Source organism: Seriola dumerili, unplaced genomic scaffold (genome assembly GCF_002260705.1).
Source record: "Seriola dumerili isolate Sdu_G_001 unplaced genomic scaffold, Sdu_1.0 BDQW01000242.1, whole genome shotgun sequence".
NCBI classification, from domain to species: Eukaryota; Metazoa; Chordata; class Actinopteri; order Carangiformes; family Carangidae; genus Seriola; species Seriola dumerili.
In genome coordinates, this window is record NW_019174497.1 from 8,773,656 (window position 1) to 8,799,654 (window position 25,999).

The 25,999-nt window shown below is 41.3% G+C and overlaps 1 protein-coding gene across 1 annotated transcript in view; it reads right to left on the reverse strand.

Moving 5' to 3' along the window:
• The window catches only part of zfpm1 (zinc finger protein, FOG family member 1), a 112,313-nt gene that overhangs the window by 13,891 nt on the left and 72,423 nt on the right, over positions 1–25,999 (reverse strand). The window contains exon 4 of the mRNA XM_022756264.1: positions 16,471–16,604. Within this exon, the coding sequence (XP_022611985.1) occupies positions 16,471–16,604 (134 nt within the window). The remainder of the gene's footprint in view (positions 1–16,470; positions 16,605–25,999) is intronic.

The window sequence follows — 25,999 nt, forward strand, 5'->3', positions numbered from 1 at the left end:
GTCCAGTTTATTTTCAATGAACAGACGTATGAAAGAACAATTGAGGGTAGTGGAGGTTTGTACGGGCGCTGTCTGAGTCTGCAACACACTCCCCTTATCTACCTCTTTTCTTCTTTGGACTGCATTTTACATCAGGCATGATAAGGATGGTTGGATTCAGTTGACAGTGCTCCAACAACACAATCACAAACAATATGATGATGAAAATAATCCAAGTACAACCCATCCAGTTCCTCATAATGTTTCAGCCATGGTAAACTTTTACTATTAAAGACAGAATAGTTGGACATGAACTGCACCGACCGTGACGTCAAAGTTAGCACTTGTGCAATTTCACCCATATCAGGCTCCCATCGTTCCCTGGTGTTACATTACATGACTTCTTATTCATTTCAAAGTCAGGACACTTTCCTTTATTTATTCCTGAATAGTGCATTTTTAAAAAGTTCTGTTTTACAAACGTCAACTAAGTTTATATCTAAAACACTGAATATTCCCTGTCTGGACACAGAATTCTCAGAATTAAATATTCCAGGAATGGCAAGACCAGTGAGAGCCTTTTTCAAATCATAAAAAGCTAATCGGTACTTGGTCATCAAAATCTAATCTCTGTTATTGCTTTTTATTGTAATTTTACAGTGATTATTTTTCCTTTGTGTTATCAGTAATGCTGCATTTAAAGACAGGCTGATCAGTGTGAAAATAAACCTCCAAGTGAGTGATACCATGATCTATCAATGGCTCTCTCTGTGATTAAAACTAAGCAGTGGACAGTATGATGTCATGGAAAGCCAGCGAGAGCCCAGAACAGGAAGTGTGTTTCATAAAAACTGGCACATTTCGTGCATTTGGCCAAAAAAGGATTACCTAGACTGATAAGTATTCTCATTGCACATGTATCTGACCTCCATTCTTTCCATCTGTAATAAACTGCCAAAATCCTGGTTCCGCTCCCAGTCAGTTCTTCCCTAAATTTCCTTCATTAGAGAACTACAATACACAGCGAAGAGTACATACAATCCTCTACTGTCATTTTATTAAAGGAAAATGTTTAGAACATTTTCATTGGCATTAAATAGTGGTACAGAACTGTAAGTTTGCGACTGCTGTGGCATACAATAGCATTCAAAATTTTTGGATGTACTTTAAATGGTGTTTTTTAGGCAGCAATTGGTTTCCATTCACTTCCATTCATTAGTAGACAATCTATTTGTAGACTCGAAATTTACTTGAGTGATGCAGACCAAACTCAAATTTTACATCATTCCATGATATTGTAATGTGGACTTTTTAAATCATTCATCACTGATGTAAGGTGTAAGCTATTTCTAGTCAGTTTGACAGATGTGGGCCCAATGTGGGACACTCAAGACAATGAAGAATGAATACATTTACTCTCTAGTTAACTGGTCATAGCTCATGGAGTGACAAAAGATGTGACAGGGCTATAAAGGGTCATAAGCCAAAAGGATAGGAATAAATGCTAAAACATGCAGAACCATTAGTATTGTCCTCAAATGTCCAAACTTTCCATCAAATGTCATTAAAAGTTAAAGTGGCTATTTGTAAGTTTTCGCTGCTGCTGAACGTGGTTTCTTGGGCGGTGGTGATTGTTGCTTGACAAGAACTTCGGCCATCGTTGTGTTTACAAGGCGAGAGGTCATAATAGATCCTCTGAGCAGTGCTACATCTTCAGGGCAAATTGGCAGCTACAGTGAGTTGCTATCAGAAAGTAAAAGATGTGCCTGGGCTAGCTATGTAGCATGCTAACTTCAGTAGAAGTTTTTCAGGACCTGACCAGGGATTTGGACAGGGCAAGGAACTCCAGGTCTGGAGTACAGTTCTTCTCATGTATCTTGATGCAAGTACACCAGCTGGAGTTAATGTACATGAACACAACACTACCACAAACTTGAGTTTTTGAATTTGTCTGTTCGTATGATCCTAAAGCCATCAAGGCTAACCTCAGTGTCAAAGCTAAGACCAGGGCTAGCTGGTTAGCATGCTAACTTAAGTAGAAGAAAATACACGATAGAGACAAGAGTTAACATTGGCATTGCTTTCCACCTCTGGCGACAGCTGTTGGTGAGTAAAGGAATGAAGTTTGATGTTGAACTCATGTTTCTTCTAGACTGTTAAACTAGACTGGTAAACAGCTGATAAGGCTTATGCTGGCTATGTAGCAATAACAAAACTTAGAGATAACTCCTTTAAAACATCACTGGTGTAGATAAAAAAAGAATTTTGATCCACATGTTGTATCCCTAACCTGCATCCTGCCCCTCCATAAGGTGAAAACATTTACTTCACAAGTGTCTACTTCACAGCCAGAGTTGGATCTTGAAATACCTGAGGAAGATGGTCACTGTCTGTGGGATGGCTTGGGAAGACAGTGAGAAGAGAGAAGGATAGAACAGAAGGAAGGAAGCCTCTCAGTCTGTTGTATACTGAAGATTGAGGCAGAGCGTATTGTATTTCATGGAGAACTAGCGCTGATGTGGAGATACGGCTGCTTTTGTTTTAATTTGTAACCCAACGCTGGAGCCGTCTGAGCTGTAAGTACTGCTAATTTGTTTCAGACTAATTCATCACGGCCACGGCTTTGGAATTCACCATGATAGGGCAATGGGGAAAGCTCAGTAGCACGCAAGTGGAACACACACACACACACACACACACCAAGAAAAAACAAGAAAAAACACACCACCGACTCGTTCTTCAAAGATCTAAAATATTAGGTAATTACTTATCATAATAATACTTAAGAGTATGGTACTCTCCCATCTTCTCTTAGCTGAGAATGAATCACACCCTCATTAAAAGTCAATATTGTCCACATCTCCCTGATGGAGTTTCCTCTTAGCTACGTCAACATGTTTTAATGAATGGTAAAGTCAGATTTCTACTGTCCTCTAGGACAAAAGAAATAATATACAGCATCACTGGGGTAGTTATTGATAAATAGTTTTATAAATAGCTAAATGCTTTTTAATGGTATTTTCATCCTGAAAATAGCAAATAACATTTTTTTTAAGAAATCAATTTCACTTCCGCCCCCTTCAGCCAGTTGAGGCTCAGAATCAGATGCTGCAGGAAAATGTTTTTATTTAGGGGCCCTGTCTGTGGACTCGTTGGGATTCAGGAAACACTGCAGGAGCTACAGCAGCATGCAAATACATGCAACCACATATGCAGGCTTTGTGAAAACTGTGAGATCTCTTGGAAATCTATCTGTCACTTTGTCAGCATGTCCTCAACGTGACCACAGCTGAATTTAAAGGAGATACTGATCAATTGTTGCTGCAGCTGCAGATTCTGCTGCTTTTACTTCCACAAAGCTGAAGTCAAGGATTTAACTCACTGAACTAAATTGCAACACAACAAACACCAGTTACAATAGCAGATAATCTGCAATGTCAACTTGAAACAGGAAAACGTGTTACTTTAAACACTTCAGTTACAAACACACACACACACACACACACACACACACACGCACACACACACACACACACACACACACACGCACACACACACACACACACACACACACACGCACACACACACACACACACACACACACACACACACACACACACAACACAGATTCACATGGGATAATGAGAATAAGAAAGGCATAGGGCCAGATCACACTTTGAGTGTGTGCCTGTGTGCATGTGTGTGAGTGTGTGTAATTAACCAGGGCAGTAGAGAATGCAAATGCCAGAGATGTGTGGGGGAGTTAAGCAGAGGGGAGAGGCCGCTGGATGGTATCAAACCCTTTTCACGTCTCTTGGTCTGTCGCCGATCTCATTGACACAAATGGCCGCTGGTAACCGCAGGAACACGTCTGGACCCACAGAGAGTCAACCTGGGCTGCTCTGAAAAGTTTGACAGTCTGACTATCATAAGATAAGTAAGACTATAACTGTGAGAATGCATTATCATACAGCAACAAAGCTAAACTCAAGCATGATGTTTCATGCATTAGCTGTGTCTGCTGCTGATGTTCATACAACACCCAGCCATTTGTGACAACAGCACATTCATATGTAGTGTTGCTCAAAGCGCTGCTTCTTGTCATAAAAGATGTAAGTGTCTCTTTAATCTAAAGAATTCCTCTTTGATTTATTGATGAATAAAAATGTTGTCTTCTATCAACTGTGTTCATCTGCTGTCTTTTTTAGAAACTCTGCTGGTGATGAGTTTGAGGTTTTGCTATCCTGAATCTGTTGTTCTTTCCTCACACATGCATTGTTGGTGTCCTACTGATATTATATAAATGCGATACTGATTTGGTCATGTCTAGTATCTTGTATAATTTATAACAAACTCACAGCTGTTTCATAGATGGCTTCAACACTAGTTGAAAACGTGTTTGAATGTGAAGAAGGACGCTACTCTGTCAGCAATGTCATTATTTCATCACAGAGGTCCACTTAGCTGATAACATATACTGTATCTTTCCCCCCATGTTTCATGTGTTTTTCCTCTTTACAAAAAGAGTCTTCAACGAGACTACAAGTGTGAAGAGACATGAAGTGAACAGTCACTGTTTGGAGAGGAGGACAAGAAAAAGACAGAGAGGACCAGACGGAGACAAGGACATGTTCTCAGGTAGCTGTCATTTCGTAAAAACAACAGGATGAAATAAAGATCTAGAGATCCAGGTAGATGAAGGTGTGTGACCTGCCAGCCCACCTTGCTGTATCTGTATCTGTATCTGTCACCTTCTCTTCCTCTTTCCTCACCCTAACTATCCACGTAGCCCTCCATCTATCAGTGGGATGTCAGGCCTCCCTGGCAGAGCTCCATCTTGGTGGAGAGCATCGCCTTAAGCCCCATCAGCCGGAGGAGAGTCTTTGAGCTACAGTCTAAGCCCCTCGCCCGGACCCTGGTCCCCTCATGAATATTAACCAGCCCCGAGCCCGGCTTTAATCTGCCTGATACCCGCACTGCTGCCGCTGAGACGATAGCGAATCTAATTATTTGGTCTGATATTAACCCCCCACTCCCACACCCCCACCACCACACACACCATTTCCACCCCCAACGCCCTGTCCTCACTATAGCTGCTGTAACATTCACATATGTGTGTGTGTGTGTGTGTGTCGGTGCAAACACACACCAACTGAACTCCAGAGCCACCTCCTTCTAACAAAGTCAATTCACATATTACATTCATACACACACTCGCGCACACACACACACACCTCTCTCCCCACCAACAGCCCTCCACCTCCAGCGCAGCCTGCGACGCCCTCTCCTTATCAGGCCCAAAAACGCCCTCCTCCTACGCCGATAAAACTTGAATGCAAATGATGCCAGGCTGATTTCATTTCTTCATTTTCTTCCTCCATTCCCTCTCTCAGTATCAGAATGGCTCCTCACCCCCCCTCCCCCCCTCCCTCTCCCCCTCTCCCTCTCTCTCTCTCTGGGGAGCCAAACAGCACTGATGATGATGGTGATGGTGATGGGGACGTGAAACGGGAAGCAGAGAACTTTCCCTTAAGTAACCCCAAATATATTTATGCATTTACATACAGTACATACACGTATACACACACGTACACATCTATTAAAGGGGAAATAGAGAAAATAAATAGTCCCCACCACCAACACCACCACCACCCTACCCTGCAGATGAGCAGATTAAGATTTCTCTGTACAGCTGTCAACGGCCACAGTTTTACTGCTACCACTGGGGAATAAACGTGTTTGTATATGCAAATCACAACTGGTACATCTAACACATCTATGTCTCAATGGTGTATACTGTTTCACACGCTCTAATATGGTTTACACTGCTCTGTAATGGCCTGAACAAGTCTAATGGTCATCAAATGTAAAGTGTGCAAGTCAATAATCCATGTTAGTGCAGGCTTTGCATACATTTAACAACACTACACTGTCTGTGGGGAGATTGTCAATGGCACTATGATGTTCAGTTTTCAGTTACCTTAGAGAACATAAAATGTTTTCAATGAGTTCCACACAGTGAGGTGTACAGATTTTAATTTCTGGATCAGTATCAGCATATATTCTAATTGAAGTATTTGTATTGCAAGAATAAAAGTTGGACCAAAACTATATTTTTCTTGATGTTCATAAAAATATTTTCTTGTCTAAAAAAAAGTTTAGCTTTATAAACTCTAAGAAGAAACACTTCTCAAATGTTACATGTTGTCTTAACACACATAACTAGACAAGAACCTTTCCGAGACGATACTACTACAGTCTGAAATCAACTAAATTCTGATCTGATCAAAGAATAAGTAAAGAAGATTATGAATCTGAGCTGACAGTATTGGATAGTTTCAGTATTCAGTGCTTCAGTGTTTCCTGTTAAACAAATTTTAGAACAGCCTTTCTTAAAATGACCACAACATACAATCAGTTGCCAGTTTATTAAGTACACCTACTGTAGCTTAAACGAATGCAGTCTAATACAGCAGTCCTGCAATAAAGCATACGTTTACGATTAGGATTATAATGTTACATTTTAGTTGAAACCATTTTAGAGAGGCTTCAACAGCATGTTCAGTTTGGAGATTACAGCCTGAAGTGTAATATGTTACTGCAGACAACATATTCACCCGCGCAGATACAGATATACAGTATATCTTTACATGACACTACACTCACACTATCAAGCTAATTTGAGCCTCTCTCACGTGAAGATCTGCTGCTTTTCCTTCTGTGTCAAATGAAACCTATTTCAAGCACCTTGGTCTTTGAGAAAATTGTGGTGTCAGACTTTCAGAAATGTTGTGGCATAATTAACCAGTAAATAATGAATAAATGATTAATCCAATTAAATATTAAGATTTATCAATAGTAAAAAAAAAAAAAAAAAAAGCTTCCTTAACACTGACATAGCCACAACTGTCAGGGTCAATAAATGAATATCAGTAGCAGCCAGAAGGGTTTGGTCCAACATTATCAAACACGTCTAAGAAGTATTATCTATTTAAAAAATGCAATAATATTTGTAAAGCAAGTGAAAAAAGGTGAGTTTTATTCTAAAAATCCTCTCTGGCATGAAGTGTTTCAAACGTTCTGTGCTCCTCTAGCTGCTCCTCTCCTGACCTTTTCAACCACCGTTCATTCATTCCTCCCAAAATCATTCACTCAATCATCCAATTCACCCTCTTCCTCCGTTCTCCCCTTTCACTCTCTCTCCCCCTGCACCGCGTCCGTCCTTTTGTACACCTCTTTCTTTCTTCCTTAATCTCCAGTTCTCTTCCTCTCTCCAACTCTCATTCCTGCCCTTCTGTCTGCCCGCCCCTCCTTCTCCATCCTATCTATCTCTCTTTTCTCTCTCTCCGTCTCTCGTTCTATCTCTCGGCTACAGGAAATGGTTTCTTCCCCAATCCAGGGGGTTGGAGGGTTGTACTCACTGTCCCAAACAAAGAGGTCACTGTGTGAATCCTCCAAAAATACAAAGAAAAGGAAGGCAGATAAAAATCAGAAACCTGCTCTCATCCGCCTCTCAAACACGCGCGCGCACGCACACACACACAGACACACACACACACACACAAAGCATTTCTCTAACATTCACCAGAGACACAAGATACTATTTTACACTGTATATTCCACTCACAAGGTACAAATATCATCAGTACAGTACATGTCTGTGGCTCAGTGGTGGAGTGAATCCCCATTCCCTCATACAGGCGTGCTCATGCACAGCTGCTCATATCAGTGCACACCTCCGAGAAGACGAACACGAAGGAAGAAAAAAAAAAAAAAAATAGAGGGAGCCAGGTTTGATGAGCTGCATGCAAATGACATGTAAAAATATAAAACTGCAATACTTAAAACGGGGGCCGAGATAAGAGATTTGAAAATGAGGCACTCTTGGAAAGCAGGCTCCTGAACTGCCGGAGATGAGGCTCAGAGATAGAGAGGATAGAGGTTTTCCCTCTCCTCTTCTCCTCCCTTACACTTCCTCCTCCTCTTCCCTTCCTCCTCCACCCTGCAGAAGCCGCTGCAGATGACAGGGAGATGCAGATACCAACCAGTCATTGCCACTGAGTGATGAACACCTCCTCCCTTTGTCTCCTCCAGCCCTCCTCCTCCATGTTTGCCTCACCTCTCTTGCAGTTCTCTTTTTCTCTCATATTTCTTTTTGTCTCTCATGTTTTGTTTCAGTCGATGTACCCTTCCCTCCTTTCTCAGGTCTCTTATTCCTCTTCCTTCCTGGCCTAGCTGGCTGCATTTCTGTCTATCAGTATTTTATCTTTCTTGGCGGTTTTCTCTCCTCTCTCTCTCTAATCATTCCTCCTCTCTCTTCCTCTCTCAGGGTGATAGGCTCTTCTGTCAGGGCCAGATAGACAGACTAAGAGACAGAGAGCTACTGTCATGATGTGGGCAAGTCAGACGACAGGTGAGAGCAGAGGTAGCCTATATGGAGCACACTGATTCAATCCCCACAGATAAAAGCCGCCTCTCCTTAAGGCCCAGATGTGCAGGGTCAACACTGTGAGGCAACATGTTGTTGAAATATCAGTAGAGCATCATTAGCTTTACTAACAGGGTGTATTGTCATCAAATCTTTCATGGATTTGAGCCGATGGAATGAATTAGTGAATATGGAGTCTGATGTGAAGCTGGATACCAGGATGTGCAGTTGTACAAGACTCTTTACTTTAAGCTTGCATTCACTCAATCAGCCAGCAATGAATGCTGAAAGACTACTGAGCCAATGAGCACAACCCTGAGCAATAGCCTTTTTCTCTTCGCAGATGTTTTAACTGGTTTCATCATAACATTAACGACGGCTACTCAAGTTTCCCAGTGAGTCAACAAAACCAGGACCCTGAAACTGAAGCAGCAAAAATGAAATTCAGAATAATTTCAATAATTACATCTGAGTTTTTCCTGCTGTGACGTGTCAACATGTCCCCGAATTGCCCCAGATGTATCATCTGCGTATGGGTGTGTGTGTGTGTGTGTGTGTGACAGACAGAAAATACATGTGTGTGTGAATGGGTGAATGTGGCTTGTAGTGTAAAGTGTTTTGAGTGGTTGATATGACTAGAAAAGTGCAATAAAAATGCAGTCTGTTTACCATTTACATGGTTCTTGACACTGTACAACCCGCAGGCTAGGGTGCAGCAGGTGTTAAAACTCCATATTTTCTCTTCTCTGTGTTTTATTTGAAGTGTTGATCCATAAGAAGATATATTTGTGGTTTTAAGAACCAAAAGCCATCTCAGTGTAGTTTTACATCTCCTCTCAGAAGAGAGGAGGCTCTGAGCCTCTCTTCTGATTGGCTCACACTTCTCTGAGTTATCTAATGAAAATATAGCAGATTTCACGTGAACACTCACAGAAACCAGGTCCAGGAGTGCAGCGCATGGGGTGTAGCTGAGAGCAGTGACTGCTTTGTTGTGACATCACAAAGTTCCAGAAGTCCTGACGGCTGGTTTTAAGGCTCAGTTTCTGAATACAGGCTGTGTGCATTTCTCTGTGGACTGAGGCTTTGATACTTTCACAGTATTAATATAGAACCTAGACCTGATCTATAATCAAACAACACATGGACATCTACCTTCATACTATATGGAACCTTTAAGTCGTCAGTATGCTTCAACCTTAGTTCCTCACCTGTGTAGTTAAAACAGAATGTGGAAGAAAGGCGAGGAATTATTCACTGGTGTCTCTTTTAGCAACGTAAACAAGGCTTTTGCCAAATGATATTCAAACACCTATTGCTCTGCTAACTACCACAACCCATGAGCCATGAATGATTAATGTGGTTCGATATGATGAGAGAGGTTAGGTCGCCCCGAATCACTTTAACTTCATCTGTGTACAGGCCTGAGGAAGACAGAAGAGGGATTTTGATCTTGAAATAATCAAAAACAGCAACAGAGTATAAGATCTTAGACAATGTGTCTTTAAAGGTAGAAACTCTTGTTCTCGCTCTCTTCCTTTCCTTTTTAAGAAGGTTCCTCATGTACCGTGTTCTTCTGGGGGGCATCACAGAAGGTGTCTCAACACTCTCCCTAATCATCAATTTGTCATCTTCTGTAGGAGCACCATTTTAATTAATATTCTAATTTGATGGGCGGAGGAGGGAGAGAAACAGAGAGGCAGAGAAACACTGTTGATGTATCCAGATAAAATATAAAGATCAGAATCCGGTTGTAAACAAACCAGCTCAGAGTCAATGCAAAAGAAAAAAAAAAAGAAAAAGGGAAGAGACTACGGAGGAGACGATGATCACCTTCACTCGTCCTTCCAGGGGAGTGAGGGAAGGAGTAAGTGGAGAGAGGAGAGTAAAGGAGGCAGAGAGGAGGAGAGATAGAGAGTGAGAAGAGACTACCCAAAAAGTGTTTGAAAAGCCGTGGGTGGCGCGCCTTATCGCCCCAGTTCTCCTGGAGAGATTATTGGGGGATTAGTGCGAACGCTTGTTTCTAAAACATGATGAAAAGACGTTTGGCGCGTGATAACGCTTTGAACTCCCCTACTCTGCTCCTTCTAGGATCGTGCCTTCAGGCTGCCTTTCCACGAAAGACAGGATTGGGGTGGGGTGAGCTGCTGGGTGCAGCTGAAAGAGGGAGAACAATAGGGACAATGTTGTAAGTGGAGTTTCTCCAGTGGTGCGGTGCGAAGACTTCACTCAGGACACATGTCCTTTGAGAGATGCAACAGATGCAACAAACTCTCGGTCTGCACATACTTTAGCATCATCACTCTTCCGCTCTCACTTCATCCTACATCTGAGCTGAAATTTTACAACAAATCTGCAAATTCAGTCCAATAACATGCACTTGCACTATCAGTTAATTAAAGCAGGATCCAATCAGAAGGAGAGGAGATATAATATCAGATTTGTTATGTACGATCCAATCAGAAGAGCAGCAGTGGCGTGCTCGCTCCTGGGTTGCCACGGGAGCCTCACAGACGAAGACTTGGTTGTTCACTCAACCAAAAACTGTGAGGAATCAGCAGCCAGCTGATCAGTTGATCAGTAAACATTATTATACCCTGTTCTAAAGTCCAACAGCCATATCAGCCAGAATATATTTAAATAGATAAATGGTTTTACGCCTCTTTCTCAAGAGATGCAAATGACAGGATTTCCATATGACACAGGCCAGTTAACACGCCGCTAATCTAATGAAGGAGATCTGTTGGAGGGAGAGCAAGGACTGGATCTCATCTGCCTCTCCGAGCCTCTCTCTCATTCTCTCTGCCCCACCCTGATTCCTCACAAACTCACCATCGACCACATAACGCACACAAACACACACAGGCTACGACATCGTCCAAGACATGTAATGTTATATTGTTTCAGATCAAATAATAAAAACTCACTTTTTTTTTTGCTGTGTCAGTGTACATGTGTATGTGTGGCCTGGCCAAAATGCTTGCCAGTCTAGTTGTGTCGTTCCGTGGGTCTTGTATTAAACCGATACCTTATCTAGAACCAAATTTGTTCAGAGAGAAGTTGAGAGAACGAGGACAAAGCTGGGAGGGGAGGGGCTCCTGAGATGGGGGGGTGCGAGGACTGAGGAGGACAGGTGGCGTGAGACAGAAGAAAAGTAAGGAGATACAGCTGGGAAACAAATGCACAGGTATAGAAGTGAGCAGATGGTGACAGCATGTCAAATAGAGGAAAGCTGACAAAGGAAGAACAGTGTCCAGCCAAAAGAAAATGATTCTTATTAAATAAGATACAAATGAACACTGACAGTATAAAAACTTTTTAATATATAGTTGTTTTCCCACTTTTATCTTTGCTGCACGTCTTGCCGATGTGGCTGTGTTTATGTTAAATTATATTGTACTCATTAATTTATGCATATTTCATATCCGTTGTATATGATCAATATGAAATGGAGGGATAGAGCGGGATAGAGTTAAGCCCCCCTCTACCTTCTGGAAATAAATAGAAGATTTTCTAAAATAAGGCGCAGATGAGCCAAAAAAGTTGAAGAAAACCCTGAATAAAAGCAGACTGATACTGATTCTGGACTGACATATCAGTGCTCTCCACCACCGGCATCAAACTGATGAGGAAATATCTGCTGGAACAATGGTGTTCATCCCTCCAGCAGAGTTCAGAGAGGAGGATTTACTGAGGCTGTTATAGTGCATGCTATATTACATCTACCCTTACAGTATGCTTAACCAGTTGAAAACATCAATAAAAACTATTGCAATCACTTTAGATGATGCTTTGGAAGTGTCTGTCCTCACTGGTTTTCAAATGAATATGTAGAGCAGTCCAGTAGATCTGTAACACAGTACATGCAACGTGACATCTGATGTTTGTCAAGTAGCATCAAACAAGTGTTCATTCAACTTGATGATAATATTTGAGGCCATAGTTTGTTTCCAGAGAAAACGGCTTTATCTACAGCAACAGTGATGATAACAGCTTCAGGGTGCAGGTTCAGAAACAGCCTGATAGATTGATAGGCTAGTCACAGACCTGTGTAGTTAAGGCTCAAGAGGAAGTAAATGTGATGTGATGTCAAAAGCGTTTAGACACACTTCAAATACAGGATTAAAAAAAAAAAAAAAAAAAAAAATTCTATAACTCTTTTACTTCTACATTAAAATTTATTTGCAGAGGTTTACCATGAGGGAGAACTGACATGACACATTAATGTTTCCTCTCTTTGTCAGGAGACAAAGTCCAACAGTCGCAGGAGAAGTTCAAACAAACGTTCTGTATATCACTAACTGTTACCTCTACATACTTCACACACTGCATCCCACTGTACTGCGTCTGCACCACAACGACTTAGAAAACAACTCCAGAGAAATAAGGAGGGACTGAGGATTCACCCATCCTCCCTTCCTATTCCAACCCTCTCTGTAACAAGGAGGGCTGGTGTATATGACTTTAAATCAATATCACAATTATTTACCTTGATAACAATTAATTAACGATCACTATGGAGCTTGTTGGTCTTTCTTTTTTTTTGAGTCATGCACTCTTCACATTCGGCAATGTGATTGTGTTCCAAGTGACAAACAATCTGTTGGCATTTGACTTCTTTTTGTTTGGTGTCGTTTCCACTGAAGCCAGAATGACCAAACGACGGACGTGGCTTCTCTTTAGCTAGAAGCTGCTCAGATTGAGGCTCGGTGTTTGTGCTCCTGACGTCCACATCACCAGCTTTACTTTGAGTGAACAGGGACTAACGTCAGTCGTACACTGCGGAGACTTGTGACTGAACATGAGGTTCCCTTCTTTTGAGCAGGGTCCATTCGGTGAGAGATTCTAAATGTGGGTTCTGATACCTTTCCGGTTCATTGCCAGGCCCTATTTGTAAGACTAGTGTGTGCCAACACACTATTTTTTATTGCTAATCAATTGAAAACAGAGAACATTTATTAACATGGCATCTGAAAATGTTTGTGGCTCTTTGGGCTTTTCTTAAAGACCCTCTGATGAAAATCCAGTGCTTAACCTCGTTAACATCCATATGATGTTTTTATATAATCCAGGACATATGATGAGAGAAATCATCAACACCATGACTGAGTGTCTCCTCTTTGAACTGCAGTGAACCAATGACAGTCTCATAAACACAGATTCAGACAGCCAGGGTTTCATACGTCACAAACCTCAGGAACCAATCCTGTCAACTTGTGGGGACAGGGGGCGGGGCTAAATAAACCTGAAACCTTGTCAGTACAGAGAGAGAGAGAGAGAGAGAGAGAGAGAGAGAGAGAGTTAGCAGGGGCTCAAGGCCTGATCCACATTTCTCAATCAGGGAGTAATAGCATCAGCCAGACAGCAGACAGCAGAGTATTTTTACAGACTTTAAAACATGTCTTGAGAGAAACTTTAAGTGAGTTTCATCTATTTCAATGTGCATTTACAATTTATATTGTGATATATATTTACATACTGAACTAGAATCATTAAAATACATAAATGTTGCAGGTTTTACTATAAACTATAAAAAGGTCAGACTGACTGTGGCTGTACAGGACGGCCTCCAGGTGGGAAACTGTGCAGCTGAATGTTTTTCTTTTACCCCTTTACCTCTTTTTGGATTTAAATGATAATAGTTGTCTTTACTACATGCAAACAGTGCTCTTTAACATGAAATATTATTCTTGTTGTCAAATAAAAGGGATGTGACGGGAGTTTACACTTTACATCCACTCTAATCCACTGTAGGAATGCAGTGTGATGGCTCAAGCTTTAGCCGAGCAGCGGGAGATGAGCAGATTTCTCCTCTCCAGCAGGAGGATAGCCCTGACCCCTGCTGACCCGCAAGGGAGGGAGGCATAGAGGGATGGAGGGATGGATAGAGGAGGGGGAGGATGTGGAGTGACAGGGGGAGAAACACAGGAGGAATGTGAGATTACAGCCACTATCTGCAGTAGATACTGAAGGTCCGTCTCCTCAGTCCTTCAGTCCACAGATAGGAGGGAAGGAGGAGGGGGGGCAGAAAATGAGGAAGAAGAGAGAAAATGGGTATTAAGAGTCAGAACGGGATGCTTTCCATATGAATGCAAAGCCCTCAAAAGAACGAAAATGGACTTTACAGTTTAGAGGAGGAAGAGGACGGTATGGGCTGCGGAAGGGAGGGGAAGAACAAAAGGTGATTGGTGAGTGAGTTTGTGTGCGATTGAGTGCTCGTGTGCACACATGCGCGCGCACACACACACACACGCGCGCGCACACACACATCTATCTGTACACTCAGAACCTCACTGATAATAAACGAAATCTTAGAAATGAGAGCCTATCAAGCAGGAATCAATCACTGGGGTTTGTTGTCCAGGAGGATGGCGCCATGTGAAGATAAAAGGCAGGCGGACGTCTGGGGAGGGCTGGGAGGAGAGGAGGAGAAGAGGGGAGAGTATGGAACAGGAGAGGAGAGGAGAGGACTGATGGGGAAAGGCCTGATTGTGTCGTATAAACTCCATCAGGCTTTATTTGAACTGGGTGGAGTTTTCGTTAACCGGATATGAGCTGGTTTGGACCCAGATGTGGACTTGTTAAACTGGACTGAGCTGGATTATTATTCATTTAGCTCAGTTTTTGGCACCTTGAGCCAAAAAACATGAAAAATAACCTGAAATAAGACGAGGAAGCCAGGTAAAGCAAGGTGGTCACTTACAAAAATTAAGCAGGAATGTGTGTGTGTGAATGACCCAGCATGTGAGTGTGAATGACCCAGCATGTGAGTGTGTGAGTGTGTGTGTGTGTGTGTTTGTGCTGCGTGCCAGGAAGCCTCTCCCAGCATCAGTATCATATGATTAGATGGACTTGCACATGATGCACGAACCCAGCCTCTGATAGGGCTCCATCCGGTCCCACACACTGTTCCCAAGGAACACACACACATAAAGACACACACAGCTGTTTTCATTCCCAACCACTGTCCAACACTCATGTGTGATAAGGTGTTTATTCATTGTCTCTCTTTGTTAACTGACCATCCGACCTCTGACCTTTGGCCTTTACAAAATGAAAACACTTCAGTTAAACAACATGACTTGCTCTCGCCTCAGTGTTACAATATATAAGAAGATTTACTATTATAAAGCCTCTTTACTATAAAGTTTGACAGGCCAGACATTGACTTCAGGGCTGCATGTCACCATTATATTCACTGTCCAAAATCTTCAATATGTTTTTTGATTCATTGATTATTTAAAAAAAAAAAAAAAAAGATTCCTGTCAAATTAATTGCCAAAAAGCTAATATTTGTTCTGTTATAATATGGAGCAGTCAGAAACAGGGCTGCATTTAACAAATACTTTCATTATCAATTAATCTGCCAACTATTTTTCAAATCAAATAAATTATTTTGCACATAAAATACCAATAAATTCCCCAGAGCCCAGGAAGACATGTCCAGGTTCCTTCTTTTGTCAACCAACAGAAAACCCAAAGATATTCAATGTACAATGATATAAAATAGCGAAACCAGTAAATCATCACATTTGAGAAGCCCGAAGAAAATGTTTGATATTTTGTTTTAATAAATTGTTGCTTAATTTTCAGCTGCTTGACTTATTGAACTCCCGTCCAGAGCAAGATAATATCTTAACATATTTTGTGCAATTTGTGATGTTATTTTTATTTGTTTTTTTAATAAAGAACAAGTCAATAATTGATCATAAGAATAAATTCTGATCAATTAATTTTCAAACAATTAATCAAAACATGGCTCTAGTTTTAATAAAACTAACTTAATCTAGACCATATAGATCAGCATCACACATGGACAGACTACACATTCTATAGTTTGTGCTGGCTGCTGTGATACTGAGTTTGAGCCTTCATGACAACTGCTAGATTTTCATCTCTCGATTTTTTGCAACAGGTATTTTTTTAATCACGTTTTTGATGCACTGATGTGACTGTGCATCATTTGGGTTTAAGAGCTCCTCTATGAGAATAAATCAACAGTTACAATAACTGTAACTGAATCTTTGGCAGTTGTTATTGGACAGTGATCGCATCAGAATTCTTACCTCTGTCTCCTGATCATCTGTGCTGCCCTCTGATTGGAGGATTCCTGGGTAAGGTCCCCACGTTGTGTCTGGGTGGAGGTCTCTGCCGGCCACCACCCTGCTGTCGCTGCCTTCGTCACTTAACTCCAGGTCATCTGTGAGGGGGGAGGAGAGGAGAGAGGAGCAGTCTCCATTAGGGAGGCTGAAATGAGCCAGATTGCACAAATGTATCAACATGTTAATGTGCCGCAGTGATAATGACCTTATCATTAAACAGCTGCTATCATCCAGGCATTGATAAATATGATGAAGAAACTGTTTCGAAAGTTAGCCTTCATATCTCGTAAGTTTTCATTTCACTTTTACTGATCAGATTTTGCTAGAAAAACTTTGATGAGTAGTTTAGATTTGTATTAAACATATAAAGATAGTGAAGATTGGTAGAAACACGTATCTAAATATCAGCTTCAGCCTTCAAAAAGTCCAACTGGCCCACAACATTCAGCAGAGACCATGTGACCAGGCTAAAAAACATTTCAAAAACAATCAGCAGAAGCATCATGTGGCTTGAACTTGACCTGAACCCTCGCAGCAGCACAGGCCGTGGAGTGAGAGCTATCAGACGGCCAACAGCAGGGGGAGTTTGATACAAGCTGAGCACTGACTGGTTCAAACAGGGAAACTTCTTGTGTACTTCCTCAAAGTGATAACTGCATAAGGATGGCAGTGACGGCGGCTGTGGTCTGAGCCTGCTGCAGCCCAGATAGAGCCAGATAGCCAGGAGGCACGGAGAGGACTGATCCATTTATTTAAAAACTTAAGACAGCTCGGAGTGCAGGAGGAGCAGCTGGTCTGCAGTTTAGAGAAGTTTCTGCAAATCTGAGGAGCAGCGCTAATGAGCGTTGCAGAAGGAAACTCCATCGACTGACTGACTGACTGACTAATGGGATTAATGTCAACTGCTTCAGTGACACGAGCGGCCTCAGGGTCTGCCTCTGGAAAAGCTTTACGTGTTATGACCAACTACCTCTCACTTTGATCAAAACATACAAAAATCTCACCTCCTCTCCTCCCACTCCCCACCCCTTCTCATCTTGTCCACGGTTCAGGCAACTGTTTCGGGGGGTCGGTCTAAAGTGGCGGGCCTGATAAGAGTGTTTGTCTAACACTCTCCATGTCAAAACACTCATCTATCTTCTCTGTATCTATCCCCACCAGAGAACAACGGACAGACGCTGATAAAATGGCTTTCCCACAGCCGGTGGGGGGGATGGGGTTTGGGGAGGTGGGGCTGCATCATGGTGGGGTGGCGGGTTGCGGGTGGGGCAAATGGTTGCGTCTGTGGTGTCGTGATGGGGCTGGGGAGGGGGTTACGGCGGGCTGGAGGGAGCAGGAAGGAGTGTGGTTTGAGGGAAGAAAGTCAGAGGAATGGTGGTGAAGGGAGGTGAGAGGCAGACCTTAATTTAAAAAAAAAAAAAAATCGAGCGGTTGAAAATATTGTTTCGCTGTTGCGGCACATTCACACAGGAAGTGGCATGTTCACACTCTGCTCAGTATAATGAATAACACACAGGTCACACAGTGATCATGTTTTATAGAAACAGCTGACCTGATAGTTTCTGTTTAATTAGGATCAACACTGAAGTATGTACACTCAGAAAAACAGGTGCCGGCACACCTTGTCTGCCAGTCCTGGGGTATGTCGCACTGTAAGCAGCCCCAGGTTTTCATTCTCTTGCCCCGGTGCACATGAGAGCGTGACACTGAAGCCAGGTGCAATGTGAGCTGAGCCGACCTATTGTTGTCTCAGGTTGGGCTGAATTTTTAATTGAATGGTTTTGGGTGGAGTTTGATTTCACAAATAAAAACTCATTGCACTTTTATTGCTAAAACACACACACAGTTAAAAAAAAAGGTTGTTGTTGTTTAGGTTGTCGGGGTCCGGCATCCTAACACATGATCGCTGTCAAGATTCTGTTGGTGTCACATTTCAGTCCGAGGTCAAGCATCAGCCCAAACGTGATTCCTCAGACAGTCTAACCTGCTGGCTGCAGAGTCTGAAGTCCAGCGTCTGACCAACCAGTATCCAATCTCCTATCGCCCTATGGGGCCCCAGTTTGGCCACTATGACCTTCCTTATCTCTCCACTCCATCAATGTCCAGTCTGCCTCCGTGCCATTGGCTAAGCTTCACCACGCGGGACTCTTATCAGCCTGACCAGCTCCATTGACCCTCATTGTGAAACAGTGCGAGGATTTGACCTCAGAGATCCTTTCATGACTTGTTGCATCAGATGTACAACTTCAGGTGAATCAAATGGGTCCTTTGTTGTTGCGGCATGGTCGACCTGAGTATACAAATTGTTTTCATGGAGTCTTCTGAAGTGTTTGATACATAAACAGGCCTAACAGTAAAACCCCTTCATTATAGTTAATGAGCCAAGTTTCAAGTGCATTTCTGAAAATGCTTCTATCAGTTAACATAAACATGACGAAATTACATTTTGAGCCCTAGAACTAAAAGTCATGGCATTTTAGTGACTGCCTCCCGACTACTGTAAGATGCTGGGGCTTGTTTGCATCGACCATCACAACAGAGAAGTGGCCCAGTCTGGACTGGAACTGGTGACACTGTGGTCATGTAATGCACTGTTCTTTATATTCTTTAAATTCTGGTCTTGGTAATGGAGTAAAGGTATTTAATGGTGAGTGGCAGCATGACAAATATGCTTAGATGATGTATTCAATTAAAGTCTATTTCTTATTTCTTTCTTTGCTATGACAACTTTTCCTACTAAGCCATGCCTTTAAACCCTTTCTTTGCACTATTTCTGTTTATTTTTCTTACTTTTAGTTTTTCCACTTTTGGAAACACACCTAATAAGTTAAAGAGAAGAAAGTGTGTGAACTTAATGCATGGTGCGCATAATGAAATGTACAGTGTTGGATGTGATCCAGATCAATACCAGTCCAAATCAAAGTTACTTTTACTCTGATTAGATGATAAAGCTGGACTTACATGCCCTTTGACATGAGCAGACAAATGGGGGAATTGGATACTGTCAATGTGTCATTAAAACTGACAAGTTATCCTGTCAATTTGTGTTTGTGAGAAAAAATATTCCACATTCCAGATTTACAGTATACAAGTGCATCAGGTCATGTGTTGCACTCCTCTGTCACTCAGATTATAATGACACAAAACCAGCTGAGAAATAATGTAGGGAAGCGTTCAACACCAACGACAGTCAGCTCATAGATAAAGGAGGATCTGTCTGCTACCTTTGTAAAACTCACCTGCCTGCCAACTGTAACGTTACCACGACAACAAATCTGAAGTCACCACTGAGTCATAGATCAGGAATAGGCTATATGTGTGTTAATACTGTGTCTCAACAACTCTTAGATGTGGTGTAATGACATCTTGTGCAGACATTCATGGTGCCCTGAGGTGAATCTGATTCCCTCACTTTTCATCTATTAGTTCAAATTTTATATTAGTCTTCAACTGAAATATTAGACACATAGTCTAATAATAATAATAATAATGATAATAATAATAATTTGTTTCATGACAAAAATAAATAAATACTACTAAAAAATATTCCAACCTCAGATGTGCTTTGGATTTATTGCTAATTGGCATATTAGCATGCTAACTCTAAACTAACTCAGTGAACATGGTAAACCTACTTGCTCAGTGTGTCATTATAAGCATGTTAGCGTGCTAACATTAGCATTAAGGTCAAGGTACCACTGTGCAACAGCTGCACAGAGCTGCTAGCATGACTGCAGACTCTTTTTTTTTACATTATCAAGCTTAATTATCTCCACAGTAATGTTATTATTACTGATGATCTGATTAAGAAATATAAGAAATGTACATTTATGCAAGTGATCAAGTGAAACTGGTTCATTATGGGCAGCATCAGTAACTGTGGAGTAAGTAGCTGTCAGGGAGCTGTTTAATAAAACACTGCCTTCTCATATTGGTGGAGAGAAAATGCTATCAGTGCACCTCTGCTAATGAGTACAGTTTGCTAATCCCAGCAGGTTAACTGTGTTCGCTGGGGTAACATGAGGCCTCCAACAATCCTAATCCCTGTTAATTACCCCTCCTGCCCACCACAGACCTGCATAATAACCCAGTGCTCCTTATCAATATGGCTGCACTGGCTGCTGCTACTACCATTACTGCACTGTATGATACCACCCCCATCACACACACACACACACACACACACACACACACACACACATCATTCTTTCTGTCATTCCAAAGAACACAAGGCTGGATGGGCTTGTTATCAATATCAACCAGCTCCACAGTATCCACACAGCCTCACTGATTTAGCTCTGACACTGACACACACACACACACACACACACACACACACACACACACACACACACACACAACCTTGCAATGACTGCTTTTACATGCACTTAAGGAACCAGGTTACAGTCAGCTTTCTGCAGTAAGATGATTTATCATTATGTGGTGTAAACAGTCAAGAAACCTTGTTTCCTTAATCAGGGGGAGGGATTAAATGAACCTGATTACCACAGGTAGATTTCTGATCAACCACAGGGGAAAGTAGTGGAGTGGCTGGATGGAAGAGGAAGGAGAGATTGATACATGCTCATATTTTTTTTTTAAAAAGTCACAAAAAGGCCTGTAGAAGTCTGAATAAGTGGGTTTCCACCACTGAACATTTGAGCATTTTGTTTGCTGTGACAGTAGCTGCATTTTCCATCACTATACAGTTAAAATCAACGAGCCAGAGGTAGAGGAAAAATCTGATGACTGATCTGCTGCACGTCTACGTGGATTTACAGTAACCAAGTTACTACAGTGCACGTAAACACATTCCCCAGTTACCTGCGTCAGCTACGTGCACTGAATCTCTCTCTCTTTCTCTCTCACACACACACAGGTCCTCGAGACGACACGTTGACACATTGCAGCCAAACACACACTGCGCTCACACACATCATCACACCGATATACACACCCTGTCACCGGCTACACACACATATACACAGACACAAAAGCTTATCAATACGGACGCTTCAGCAGCCACTGGGGCGTCCAGGCCTCTTTGATGAGCCAACACAATAAAACAATCAGTCTGTCATTAATGAAATGACTAACGCAATTAACAGATGAGTATGTGTGTGTGTGTGAGTGTGTGTGTGTTAGTGGGGAGGGGGGTAGAGTACAGAGCTGAAGGTGGCAGACAGCCATTAGGAACAGACCAGGACAGGGTTGATGATGTTGTTACAGGGTGTTTGGAGTTTGCTTCCTGACTCAGACTAATGAGTGACTCCTGTCAATGGAAATTTTTGTCATATATTTTGGTTGAAACATGTGAGACAACATATTGTCATGCGGAGAGGTGCTGTCAAAGGCTTCTGTGAGCCAGACTCACTGAACAGCCCAGCTGCAGTGCAGATGCTTGCAACCAATCAGAGAAGGCCATGTCATGGGTGGGAGTTCGACATGGCAACACACTTCTGGTATACTACTCTTCAAACTAATATTAAGTGCTGGAAGACATCGCTATGGTTGACCTACAGACAAGCAAGTTCCTGATTCCTGAATGAACTGAGACAGAGCCCATGATGAGGATGTTACTGAAGGGCTGGGCGGGGACAGGGAGGGGTGGGCAGAGCAGAGCGGTGTCATGCTAGTGCTAGTTTCAATTCTACAACTTGAATATTGTTACTTTAATGAGATGATGCTGATGTATGTATGTAAAATATGAAACATAAAACCACAAAATAGATAGCACTTAGTATTGTCAAATATAAAAGGAACAGTCACAACATTAAAACCAGTTACTGGTTATGTTGTTGTGGCTGATCGGTTTAAGTTTCATTCATGCCACACAGATGTAACTGTTGTTATTGCAGCACTGAGGTCCGACATTGGTTAATACAGTGGATCTATTCCCACCAGGGTTGTTAGACTCAGAAAAGCTGTTCTTTCATCTGTGGATACAATAAAACAGAAACACTAAAAGACTCAATTTCAGTGAGATGACCCCCAAAGTCCCAGAACTTAACAGAATATAGAGGAATTTTTACCTCTGTGTGGCGGTTTTTAACTTCAACATTCATAATATTTATATTTATGAGCCGTTTTAACTAGAAATGGAAAACATGCCTAAGGCAGGAACTGGGTTTATACAACATATTTTAAGAGATTTGAAGATTGAGGGTTTGTAAAGTTTAAGGATGCCTTGATGAAGTTGGACATGGTCAAGTCTGCAAAGGTCAGAGAATGTAACACCACATCATGGCTTAATGATGAGTTTATCTTTCATGTTTTAAAGAGATAAAGCTCAAAAGGTAGCGTATGAAACACCAAGTTAGTGAGTTATATTACATAAAAAACTGAAAATCAAGGAAACAGCACTTAAAGCTGAAGCAATAGTGAAGCCACCATTTACTAAGGATTTACTCTATGGACAAAAAGAATGATGCAGCCTATTGGAAATAATATGAAGGACATTCAGTGTTATTCTATACTTAATCAGGCAGATTAATTGTTGCATTGCTGGGTAAAGTCAATCTGGAAGGAAAATTAATTAAATCTGCAGGTGGGCTGTTATCTTAACTGACATGTCATATTATTAATACAAGATACTAAGTAGAAACTGTTCACAATTTAGAGAAGAATCTGAAACTGTATCTGTACTCAAAGATCGAAAAGATGATTTTCTGGCTTGTTAGGAGGCTGGTAGTGTTTAAAAAGACACTTTAGAAGTTTCTTTTTTATTTTAGAAACAATGGTTGATATCGTATAAAGAGATATATTTCTAAAAGGAGCCAGTTATCACTTCTCACAGTGGGTGCTTCTTTGAAAACAAAAACATGTGACAGTACATGGAACCATACATGGAAGTATCCTGGGTCCACTTTCACTTTCTATTCTTTTTTTTCTCATTTTGTTATATTTACTGTATGTGAGGGACTTATTCTGTGCTGTATATTACACAACAGAAATAAATGTTTAAAATAAATAAATGTTTGTTCTTCCAAGTCTCTCAAATGTGAGGATTTATTTTCTTTTCTCTAATTTGCGTTGCTGCAGTTGAATGTTTGATGATGTTAGTGTGAAATCTGGAAACTTGTAACAGTCATTTTCAATATTTTCTGTCAAATAATTGATTAAAAATGAACTGTACACCAACTTGCATGAGGTGAAGACCATCATGCCTAAACTAGGCCTCAGTTTTTTTATGTGTAATTCATCAACTTCATGACAAGAAAACTTTGTGTTTAGATGTAACACACATCAAGTTGCACCAAATCCACATGATGAAGTCAGTCTGTAGAGGCTTTTTTTCATTCTTAGAAGTGAAATCTAACATTGTGTGGACCAACAGAGTTGCATATAGTCATAGTACTTTGTCAGTAAACAGGAACGAGCATCGTCAACAAGCAGCCTTATTGGATATCAATGTCAAATAAGGGAAAAAAAAGGTGTAACCCAACACTGATGTTCTCCTCTATCCAGCCTAATTGATTTTTAAAAAGACTATTGTTGATATCAAATGAGCACATCGCGGCAGAGCTATTGATTTTTTGACACCACACAACAGGAAATCTTTATCTGCGTGCTGCTCCGACCCCGCACTAATAGGTGGGGTTTAACCTTTGCTGAATGACAAATCCCAACACCTCCCATTTCTCTTCTCTCTCTCTAGTCCCTGTGGGAAACACAGGACAAATGTTGTAGTTGTGTTAATGTGAGTAAATATGGGATTCTGTGTTCTGTGTTTACACATGATGTTAAATCCAGTCCTATATGCCAAGAATACAGAGGCTTTCTTCTGTCGGACCTTTCCTCATGTCACTACTACATAAATTACAAATGCCTGGACAGCCATGTACCAACAAACTTAAGTGATCTAACTGATCCAATTTTTTAATATGATGTGCTTGAGGAGTGATTAATATAGATAGTGGCAAAACAGTAAGTGAACCCTTTGGAAATATCTGAATTTATGTGTAAATGTGACTTAAAATATGATCAGATCTTCATCTAAGTAACAATTATGAATAAACACGATCAATTTTAATGTATAATACACAAATCATTGAATTGTTCAAAACACTATTCATGGGTTGGAAAAAGTATGTAAACCTGAAGTAGTATTAGCAAATCTGAAGTTCAATCAGTGGAACAAGATTGGATGTGGGTGTTAGAGACACTATGACTAACAACAAAAACACTATTAACAAGACGAATCTCCTGATATGAACCATGCCTTGCAAAAGAGATATTTGTTGTTGATTTGCAAAAAGCTGAAAGGGTTAGAAAGTCATCTCTAAGAGTTTAGATATTGATCAGTTCACAGTTTGATAAACTGTCTATAAATGGAGATAATTTAGTTCTGTGGCTACTCGCTCTAGAAGTGGGTGTCAGCTAAAATGACTCTAAAGGCACGACGCAGAATGATCAGTAATGTAACAAAGATGCTCAGAGAAACAGATAAATGCTTAAAGGAAACATTGGAGATGGTCAAAGAGCAGCTTGACTCTCCACAACACGACTGGGGAATGTTTTATGGATTGACAAAACTAAGGTTGAATTGTTTGGGAAGAACATTCAGCACTATTTGTGGTGTAGAAAGGGTTGAGAGCATCAACCCAAAGGTGAAGCAGGGTGGAGGGAGCATCATGATCTGGGGCGTTGCTGCCTCTGGACCTGGACAGCTCCACATCTTCGAGGGGAAAATGAATTCTCAAGTTTACCAAGGTTTCTTCCCGGATAATGTCTGTCCACCTGCTGAAGCTCAGGGGAAGCTGAGGCAGCAGAACAATGACCCTAAACATCAAAATAAATCTACTACAGAATGACTTCAGACAAAAGAAAATCCACCTTCTGGAGTGGCCCAGTCAGAGCCCAGACTTTAATTCATTAGAGATGCTGGGGATTGAGTTGAAGAGACGCTCACACCAGACAGCCTGAGAATACATTCTATAAGGAAGAATGGTCCTGAGCATTGACAGGTCTGATAAGCAGCTACTGGAAGTTCGACCAGTTCTTAAACCCAAGGTTTGAGGTTTTTACTTTTCCCACCAGCACAGTGAATGTTTAATGGATGTGTTCCATAAAGACACGAGGCTTGAGCACAAGTCTGTCTATATTTGTGACTAGGATGAAATATTTTATGACTAATAAAACTAAACTAATAATTAATTGACAAAACCAGGCCATTTCTAAGGGTTCACAAACTTTTTTCTTGTCACTGTACCGATACTCAATATTACACAACCGAGTTCGTATTTTTTCTTCAAATGAATCTCAAATTAATAATCCGTATACTTAAAGCCTATGAAAACATCTTGCTATGACTGATGGGATCCTACAACACACACCTACCGAATTGAAATCTAATCAAAACCTCCTGATGAGGCTGAAGATTTCTTGAGCGTGAAAGTCTTAGTAGATAATAACTAACGATGTTCATGATGATCATTAATACATTCTGATTGCTACAGAGAAATATTTAGGATTTGAAGCCAAGTTTGTCCCT